Source organism: Rhododendron vialii, chromosome 8a (genome assembly GCF_030253575.1).
Source record: "Rhododendron vialii isolate Sample 1 chromosome 8a, ASM3025357v1".
Lineage (NCBI taxonomy): Eukaryota > Viridiplantae > Streptophyta > Magnoliopsida > Ericales > Ericaceae > Rhododendron > Rhododendron vialii.
This window is the reverse complement of record NC_080564.1, coordinates 29,958,011-29,968,657: the sequence shown is the minus strand read 5'-3', so window position 1 is coordinate 29,968,657 and position 10,647 is coordinate 29,958,011. Positions and strand designations below refer to the sequence as shown.

Sequence of the window (10,647 nt, the reverse complement as noted above, 5' to 3'; positions counted from 1 at the left end):
TAGATACAACAAAGGACCCAAAGAAGTCCGAACAAAAAAGAAAAAAAAAAAACTAGAAAACAAAATGAAGAAAAAGTCACAAGAAAGTGTTACATAAATCTTCATTTAGTAAATTGTCTCAAATTTACTTCTCCTTCCTCCCTCTTTTCTTCTTGAGAACGAACCACTCCTTCCTTATTGACTCTTAAATCGTTTTGAGCCAATCATTTTTGAGAAGTTAGTTAAAAAATTTCAGAACAAAGTGTTAGTACGTAAATCAAAATTATGTATATTTAATAGACAACAATAATCGACTCGGATCATCTCAAAAAAATGCAATTGCAATTCAATTCATGCACCCAAACCACGCAGTATAATTCGGATGAGCACCACTGGGAAGTTGTGTCCTTCTAAGAGTAAAATTAAACTCTTATTCTATTAGTTTCTAATTTTTTTTTATATAAATACATTTAAAAAAAAAAGTGGAATAACAAGGTCCAATGGGGCACGAGACCACCCAATAACTTCTCGTTGCCTCCAAAGTCCACCCTATAAAAACGTCTCTCATTTTCAATCTGAAAACGAGAGAGAGAGAGAGAGAGAGAGAGAGAGAGGGGACCAGAAAAATGGACGCCTACAAGCTCCTTCCGGACATGATAGGGAATCTTTACGGAATCAACCAATTTCAATTACAAAATCCCCATACGCATCGCCGACTAGTGGAATCGCATGTCCAACAAGTTCAGAAAAATGGACGCCCACAAGGTCCTTCCGAACATCTTGTTCAATCTGTTAATTGTTTTCGGCTCCAATTTGGTTTCGGGCCACATAACAAGAACCCCTAACCCAATCGGCGAGCAGCCGCTTTCGCAAATAGCAATCGAAAAGGCCGTTGTCGCGCTCCATGATCTGGCCTCAATTAATGCTCACCCGCTGGTTCTTGGCGTCGAGGTAACAATGCAGTGACTTTAGTATGAGCTTTTTCATTGTGACATTTTTACAGGCATGTTTTGTGCATAGTTGGACTTTGCGTGGACGGCAGTTTATTAGATCGTTAATGCCTATTAGCACTTTGAAATACAACCCTTAATTGTGTTTTCATTGGAGCTGTAAAAAAACCCGTTTTTTTTAGGGTATTAGTTTGAGTACAAATACCCAACCTGACCCATCAGTAAAGAGTGAAGCACAATCTGCCCAGTACCCCAATTACATACTAAGGGGCGGAGCTAGGATTTTTAATTTTAATTAGTGGGGTAAAAAATTAGATCCATATGCAAGTAATTTTTTCCATTTGCTAGTCCAAAGTAATAACTAAATGACGAGGTTAATTATAAGGTAGATATACGCGGATAGATTTGACTTTGTTTTCGGATCGGTCTAAAAAGCACATTATATATTGATTAGTATGCATGATATGCTCATTTGTAATAGTACTATCAACTCTCCAAGAGAAGAAAATGCTTGGAATTTTTATGCATTTGGAGTAAGTTGGGGCAATTTAGAGATTTTTGTGGGGTCAAAATAGTAAAATTTGGTTTCCCACTATCAAATATCCTCGTGGGAAATCAAAATGAGTGGGCTCAAGTGACCCCCCTTGTACAGTGGCAGAGAGACTAAGGAACAAGTGGGGTCACTTGACCCCACCCAATCAATATATGTTGATACACGGAAAAATAGCGTGGAGTTAGTAATTTTGGATGGGTCGTTACTCGTTAGTAGATTTTGGTGGCGGTAGTAGTTTGTGATATAAAGGAATAGCTTATTGTGTAATGTAAGTTGACATATTTGACCCATTTAAGACTCATTTAGGAAGATTCAAATTGGTTTAGAATCCATTATTGGTGTGAGCGAATGTAGAGTGGATGAATTTGGGTAGATTCATGGGTTTGGTCAAGATTGGCACCCCTTTTTTTATTGAGCATCTTATAATGCTCAATTGTTTTACTCATGTTTGATGCTAGCAAAGGGAAATTAGTACAAATGTTAAGTCTGTAAACATACAGTACAAAGAGTAATAAGATAAATACATGGAGCTGGTGATGGTCCATTCATTTTGAGAACGAGGCTGTAATGATAATGATATTCCCTAAGGCTTGCAGCCAACAACAGTTTTCCAATGTTCCCGGTGGCGGTTATTTTCATCTCTAACTTCAATATTTCTTTTCAAAAAATGTGGATAATCTGTGAACAGGGCGAGGATACTCAATGGGTTAATGTTGATCTGGAGTACTCAGAACCATCACAAAATGATTGGGTTGGTGTCTTTTCGCCTGCCAAGTTCAAGTAATACCCATCTTCCTTGCTGTTTAGTATAGTTATCTATGATTGCAAGGATTGAATTTGATTGTCTATGCTTTAGCAATTGTTAACTCTTTCGTTTTTCTCCCAGTTGATATATCACAATAGTACAATTGTTCTCAGACATATCAGCCCGTCGCTTACTTCATGCATCTTTGTTAATACTTAATATCACTAACTGAAGATGTTTTTTAATGTGGCAGCTCATCAAATTGTTATGATGCTGATGATTACAAAGAACAAAGCCCATACATATGCTCGGCCCCCATAAAGGCTTGTGTTTTTATAAGTGATTGGCAAGATTTAATGGATCGTGAATTATTGTGCTTCAATTTCTCTTTCCATTTTAGATCGCCTAAATTGTTTTTCTTACAGTACAAATATGCAAATTTCTCCAACTCTGGATATACAAATACGGGCAAAGCTTCTCTAAAGTTCGAGTTGATAAATCAGCGAGCAGACTTCTCCTTTGCATTATTTACAGGCGGGTTGTCGTATGTATGTTCAAATGACTATTTCTTCTGTTTTTCCGCTGCCCAGGAATTTTTCTGGATATTATTCAAGTAGACGTCTATGAGTTTCTGCCTTTATTGTCATGCATTTTGTGTTCACATTTTCTGCTCTAATAATCAATTCTTTGTGGAATGTTCTCAATTGTGGCTGAATTTTTTCTCTTTTGAAGAATGTTAAGAGCACTAATGCGGGCTTATAAATACACTTGCATTGCAGCCAAAATTGGTGGCAGTTTCAAATATCATAACCTTTGCTAATCCTAAAGCACCCCTTTATCCACGCCTTGCCCTAGGGAAGTCTTGGGATGAAGTAAGTTTATCTTGACTTGGTGGTTTTTTTCCTTTCGAGAACATCATTACCTTCACTTGCTAGCATGCTGAGCTTGACACTTAGTTGTTCTCTTGAAGGTTTTTGTTTTAATGCTTTTGCGGAATATATTTTGCATCAGAGCGAGTAGATTTTCCTACAAATAATGGGAAATTCTGGGCCTTTTGGGGGTATGAAGGACTTGGAGGAAAGAACAGAGTTTTCTTCGCAAAACCATCGTATGATCACTAGCCTTTTTGACAAAATGATGGATTCAGAGAGAGATGGAAAAGTTCAGGGGTTAAAATATTGCTTCTAGACGATGGGGAAAATCGTCCTCTGTTTTTGTTCTCATCAATCTAGGTTTCAAATTATCAAAAGTTCAAGAATATCTCTTTCTTTATTTCCTCTATATTTAACTTAGTGTAAGATACATTAAGTATGGCAAAATTCTCTACCCCGCTAGAATCTAAACCAAGAGATCTAGCCTCTACTTTCAACAAGAACATGCTGATGGTGTTTCTCCCAGTTCTAACTTCTAACGACAATGGCTTTTTCGGGATTCCACTTGAACCTGAGTTCTGTAGGCTGTAGTTACTCTTAATACTTTGAGAGATTTCATGAAGTACCTACTCAATAGTAGTGCTTTTTAATGTATTTAGTGAACATTCTAGAAGTTTTGAACCAATAGAGTGCTATAATGTCCTATGTTATGTGTCTTTCTGTCTTGGACTCTGTCAGCGTAAATCAAGCCCTGTTCTCAACATCTTTCTATCCTTTGTAGATGACAGTAACATGGACAAGTGGCTATAACATAGACAAAGCCATCCCTTTTGTCGAGTGGGGTTTCCAAGGAGATCTTCAAAGGCACTCACCAGCTGGCACATTGACATTTCACCGGAACAGCATGTGTGGTATGATTCATTTTATTAGCTTATGGAGTGATATAAGGTGTGCCATGACTGATGTACTTCTCTATATATACTCTTACATCCGGTTGTTATCTCTGGACTCCTCTGGCCTCCCCCTAATACCAGTCAAGTTTATGTTGTAGTAGGTAGAAGATAAAAAGACCAATTACCAATAGTTTTGAGTGATTACTGTCATTCTGGGGGACCCTTTAATTGTAAGAAAGTTAATGTAAGTTTTTTTATAGGACTTTTTAGTAGCTCTAGTCATAGGACTTTAGTTCTGTTAAGTATGTTTGTCAGTTAGGAGGAGATCATAAAGTTTCTTTGAGTTCGCAGAGTATTTTTTAAGGCCAAGAAATGGGCTATACCACTGTCGAATGAATATGAAGACTCTCTCTCTCTCTCAGAGTGCTGCTCTCTAATCATTTGTAAATTGTAACAGCAGGAGAATGTGGTCTTTATATGTCTCCACTGTGTTAGTTTAATATGCATAATCAAACTTTTATCTCAGATTATTGAATGTTTGTTTGTTTTCGTTCTTGAAAGGTTTGTTTCTTATTGAAATATGCTTGCAAAGCACATGTCCTGGTCTTGTCTCCCGAATGGTTGTCTCGTATGTTTTCTTTTAACAGTTTTGAAGATCCAACAAGTTATGGGATTCCCCTATGACGTCATTTCGAATCTTAAACCTCTCTTCCCAGAGAACTCTTAAAATTCACTCGATGGATCTTCGTTGCCTTCTTTGACAGTTTCTTCATGGAAATGTAACTCGTGACTAGAGGCAGAAATCGTGCTCTGTTAGTTGGTTGTTGGTTTCCCTTCCTGATCTGCTACTCTGCTCGTTTTCACTAGAGAATTATCATTAGCGCTAATCACTTTGCTCAGTGACATTTTATGTTTTCTTTTTGTGTTTCACCTACTTTGTGTTGGTCTATAGCATTATAAAGTTTCTCTATTTCCCCTGTAGGCTCACCTGCACGGACAGTTGGCTGGCGGGATCCGGGTTTCATCCACACCAGTTTCTTAAAGGACTTGTGGCCAAACTCCATGTATTCCTCTAGCATAAACATGTTTAGACTTCGACGTATTATTTTCAGGAACATTTTTGACATTGATGGTAATTCTTCCAGGTATACTTACAGGATGGGCCATCTGTTATCAGATGGTTCATATGTCTGGAGCAAGATTTATTCATTCAAATCTTCCCCATATCCAGGCCAAGACTCGTTACAGCGTGTTATAATATTCGGTGACATGGGGAAGGTAGTATGAACCCTGCTAGATCTGCATAAGATATTATTGTTAATAAAATTATGTTACTCGAAACCCCTTGCGAAACCAAAAACATTTGATATGTTACCCTTGGAAGGTTTAACCGACTTCCAATTGAATATTATTATTAGAGCACATTAGCACACTTAATTGCTTAGCTCCTGAAGAGAAATTTATGCATGAGGCGATTACATTGTGCTCCAACCTAGTAAACATTTGATGCCCGTTGCATGATAAGTGAAACTCATGTTGTGTTTATCCTTCATGATGCAGTTATGTACACTAAACACTAGGCTAGCAGAAAAAACAATCTATGATTATGCCCAGTCAAGACCAAAGAAAGGTTTTAATCACTGTGCTGTTATGGCTTGGTACAGTGGTTTTGGACTGTACCGTTTTATCTTTTCCTGGATCCAAATGGCAGAAAATAGGACACTCAACTAGTCTTAGGACTTGGGAGAACTCAACTAGATCTCTCTGGCATGCACGCAGAACCTTGCAATAAATCGTCTTTTTACTATGCCATTTAGGTGTATGTGCCTTCTCATTCATGGCAAATAAGCAATTTCATGTTGTCGTGTGCCTTTCAGGCAGAGCGTGATGGATCAAATGAGTATAGTAATTATCAACCGGGTTCGCTTAATACTACAGACCAACTCATCAAGGACCTAAAGAACATTGACATTATTTTCCACATAGGAGATATCACGTACTCCAATGGATATATCTCACAGTGGGACCAATTCACATCACAGGTGGAACCTCTTGCATCAACTGTACCATATATGGTTGCAAGGTTGGTATATCGCATTGCTACTAACTCCACGTTCAATATTCATCATGTCATCTCAATGATCTCATGAGTTTGTACCAACATCTCTACCTTGATGTGTGTTGCAGTGGCAATCATGAGCGTGATTGGCCAGGGACAGGATCTTTTTACGACACTCAAGACTCAGGTGGGGAATGCGGCGTACTAGCTGAAACCATGTTCTATGTTCCTGCAGAGAATAGAGCTAAGTTTTGGTAATTACATTGATTCTTTTCAAGTATCTCTTGTTAAACCTTTTTTGAAAAGGAAACATCATGTGCTAGCAAACTATTGACAAATAAGAGTAATCAGTTCTTCTGAGAAGGTTTTATTGATAAGAGATTCGGTAAACATTAGAAAACAGTACTAGGGTTGGCGTAAATGTAGCGGCCCTTATTTTTTTGGTCAAAGCCCTGTGCATGCCGTTTCTTATAAAGCTGTAAATATGAAATTAACAGGTACTCAGCTGATTATGGCATGTTTCACTTCTGCATAGCTGATACTGAGCATGACTGGAGAGAGGGTTCTGAACAGTACAGGTTCATTGAGCATTGTCTTGCATCAGCAGATAGGCAAAAACAGCCGTGGTTGATCTTTGCTGCTCACCGTGTTCTTGGTTATTCTTCCGATAAGTGGTATGGTTTAGAGGGTTCGTTTGAAGAGCCCATGGGAAGGGAAAGCTTGCAGAGGCTCTGGCAGAAGTACAAGGTGGATATAGCATTTTTTGGTCACGTTCATAACTACGAGAGAACTTGCCCAATTTATCAGGTAATAATTCTTTTCCGAGCTAGTATTCTAATATTCTATGGGGGTCAAATAAAACTTAAACCTTTAAAAAGTTATGAAATAAAAAAAAAAGATGGAAAAGCAACTTGATTTAGTTTTCCTCTTCATAACACAGAGGTCCATTAGTCACCTGGGGAAGCTCCTCTGAATCTGGTACCACTAGGCATATGGAAGGTTATCTAGTCCAAGGAACGGAATCACATGCCTCTTTTTTGTTCTTGTTGATGGGTGTAAAATCACCTTTCATACAAATTTATGTAGGTATATCCTTACTATTTATTCCCACACTGACACCATGTTTGATGGCTGTGTCTGGCATTGCTAATTACAAGCCTAAAGTGCTATTATGTGGTGAGAGGTGAAATTATTACCAGTATGGTGAGCAAGAAGCCAAGACGAATTAAGACGAAAATGATGAGGTAAATCAACGCATAAGACACATGGTGGTTGCCGATAGATATCCATTATAGACAGCTCAGCAAAAGGGCCTGAGGACAGAGTTACTCGGCACAACATGTGTCCGAGTACGGACACAGTCGGTATGAAGAGTGTCAGACCAATGGTGTAAACGGCAACGCAGAGAACACGCAGTACTCCAACAGCAACCAACTAGTAGGGGGTGCACTTCCAAAATGATGACTCTAGGAAGCATCAGTCAATCAGGAGTAGGGCTTTGCGACATGTAGCCATTTAAGTATGTCCAACACTACATGCAAAGATCTCCGAAATGATATAAGTAATGGCCCTTTACCAGAGTTAGCCCGTGCCCCATGGGTAACCCACCTTGACCTACTAATAGCAACAACATGCAAAGGGAAGGGAGATCAGAACTGAAACTCTGTGAGCTTAAATTCTCTCTCTACTCTTATACTTCTTATGCTCTATCCCCTTGCTTCTTCCTTTGCTCAGCTGGGTCTTGCTTAACCGAAGACCAAAGTTCTTTACTCCGTAGCTGACTTAGCTTGAGGGCATTCCCCCACCTGATTAACTTAGCCAGAGGGCTTTCCTCTGATTGGTTCTTGCTTTTTGGCTGATTTTTCTCTTTATTCAAAAAACTTTCAAGTTTGGACCATAATTTTTTTCTTTTATGATTCATATTATCGAGACAAACTAATAATTCACAAAAATTTGATGTGAAACTATAAAATGCAATTTTTTTTTTGAATAAAGACACAAAATATAAGCCAAGTAGCTTATTTAGCCAAAACACCCCTTAGTAGGGGCACAAAATTCAGCCCCCTTGCAAATGCTATTTTTTTATTATCAAGGATTACAGCGAAGGGGTAGAAAAAGGAAAGACAAGTCAGAATCCGTCAATGTTTTTATTTTCATTTCCTTTTCTTTACCAAATCTTTAATCCTAATGAAGCCAAGATTAATTTACGCTTGGCTAGCCAGTTATTTTTGTAGCTTACATATATAGCTTGCTTCTATAGCACATCACTCTATTTTTCTGTTATGTTACAGAACCAATGTGTGAACTCAGAAAAATCGCACTACTCTGGCACCGTGAACGGAACTATCCACGTTGTCGTTGGCGGAGCAGGAAGCCACTTGTCAGAGTACAGCCAAATCACTCCCAGTTGGAGCCTCTACAGAGATTATGACTTCGGGTTTGTGAAATTGACAGCATTTAGCCACTCGTCTCTTCTGTTCGAGTACAAGAAGAGCAGAGATGGAAACGTGTATGATTCATTCACCATCTCAAGGGACTACCGAGATGTTCTCGCCTGCGTACACGATGGCTGTGAAGCTACCACTTTAGCTTCTTGAGCCCACGTTGGGACACTCATTGAAGGAAGCCTTTTGATGGTTATGTAACATAATAAGCTTCCTATTATTCCAGTTGTGCCATAAGGTATTGTCTAGAAGGATCCGGGGTCTTCCAGTACTTAAAGTACAGCAGGCCCCCAAATCCTATTTAGTACCGGTAGTTTGTGAGTAAACACCAGTGCTCGGGAAAATAGAAAAATGTTTGCTTTTTTGGTGCTTCGTAAAATTGGGCCAGTTTGAATTCCGTCCTTAGAATCTTAATTGTATCATTTTCCTATCATTGTTTTAATGTTCGAAAGATCAATATTATCCTTGCCGTCACTTGATTAACGGAATAAGGTGATGTCCTTACAGGTGATGTGATGGTGTTGTGGACAACCAAAAAAACATGCACTCAGTAGAAAAGAGAACATATATATTATGCTTTCTCATTATCTTGTTTGGATAGACAGCTTACAAGTGAGTGGTTTCCCGATTTTTCTTAGAGAATTGATACACACCTTTTTTTGATAACCACACTCCTTTTTTGGTTTTCTAGTGTTGAAAGTGTGTATTTTTTTTTTTTTTTCGCTTAAGGACAAAAAATAGAGTGTGGATATAAAAAAAGGAAGTTTGAAAATCCATTCCCTTTTTCTTACTAATCTTGCTTGGATAGACAAGATAAGGAAAAAGAAAAGAAGTGTCCCATACCACCCAAATAATAGCTCTCTACTCAACAAAGGAAAGATGATGAAGGTGAAATGGAGGAAAGTTTGATAAATAATACTCCTCTCCAGTCAACGGCAAGAAAATGGGGGAATCCAATATTTCCAAGCTGTGATAGGATCTACGGAGTATTTCCCTCCATATCTTTTCTTTTTCTCGTGAATTCCCACAACCAAAGGGACTGCTAAAGTCAAGCTTAGGAATCTTCTGGCTATAAATGATCAATATGGCTTCTTCTTTTTTCCTCATTCAAAAAAAAATATTGCAATTTGTTAGTTTTTCGTTATTTTTTTTTTGAATTATTACTTCATCATGACGAAAAGAATCTAAAAAGTAGTAAAAAATTACGATTCAAACCTAATTTTTTTAATAAAAGACAAAAATCAATATTTTTGTCTTTATTTTAAAAACTTTAGGTTTAAACCAAAATTTTTAATTTTTCCAATTCCTCCTGTCGAGTCGAACTTATAATCTACAAAAAATAAAATAAAAAAATTGACGCCAACCTAACAAATGCGAAAAAAAATTAAATAAAGACAAAAAAAAATTCAATTGACTTATTTAGCCAAAAGATCCGTAAATAATAAATATGAACTTTCATAAACCCATACGTACTTTACCTTGCACAATCACAATCACGCATGTGCGCACGTTGGGTTGCCCTTTAACCTTATTCAAACTACGCGCAAGCACGTTGAGGCCAAAATCCAGTTCTCATAAGCTTTTAGCCAAAACACATGACATTGGCCAATGTAGCTTAGAACGACTCCAGAAGTTTAGTTTAATTTAGCGATGACAAAAATGCATACAATATTAACGTATACAAAACTCTAGGTAAAGCAAAGATTTTGCTTGGAAATTTTGTTGAGCCTGATATATTTAATTTTGCCGAGCTTTGTTATCTACTTCCTCAAAAAATTTTATTTTGCTTGGAAATTTGGTTGAGTCTGATATATTTAATTTTGCCTGAGCTATATTATCTACTACCTCAAAAAATTAAGTGATATTTCATTTACTCTGATTTTGTACGAATGATCAAGTGCAAACAAGATTAAAAAACCCAAATCGAATGTGAAAAACTATAAAATTTAAAAAAAAAAATTGCTTGAAACCTAGAAATTTTGCCATACTTTAGTCGGTTCGGTTCAAACCCACGCCAGGCGTTTCGTTTAGCTTCTTCATCTCCTCAGCAATGGCGCTTCGCTTTTTCATCTCCTCAGCAATGGATTCAAAAGACGAGGCGATGGAAGACAAAGACGTCGGAATCCCAGTGGTCCTCCGGTTCAAACCCACC

General features: G+C 37.7%; 1 protein-coding gene across 5 annotated transcripts; it reads left to right on the top strand.

The window, feature by feature from the left end:
* Positions 1-567: 567 nt before the first annotated feature.
* Positions 568-8,983, top strand: LOC131335162 (probable inactive purple acid phosphatase 27). Of its 5 annotated transcripts, XM_058370403.1 has the most exons (12): positions 568-930; positions 2,171-2,262; positions 2,481-2,550; positions 2,653-2,775; positions 3,007-3,099; positions 3,881-4,010; positions 4,975-5,056; positions 5,138-5,270; positions 5,870-6,075; positions 6,180-6,305; positions 6,549-6,858; positions 8,343-8,983. In XM_058370403.1, exons 1-12 carry the CDS (start codon positions 709-711, stop codon positions 8,646-8,648), a joined length of 1,893 nt encoding a protein of 630 aa, XP_058226386.1. In that variant the 5' UTR covers positions 568-708; the 3' UTR covers positions 8,649-8,983. The 5 variants fall into 5 exon arrangements, with proteins under 5 accessions (XP_058226386.1, XP_058226389.1, XP_058226385.1 ...); XM_058370406.1 differs by lacking the exon at positions 2,171-2,262 and having other exon boundaries at positions 2,653-2,771; XM_058370402.1 differs by having other exon boundaries at positions 2,481-2,775.
* The last annotated feature ends 1,664 nt before the right edge of the window (positions 8,984-10,647 follow it).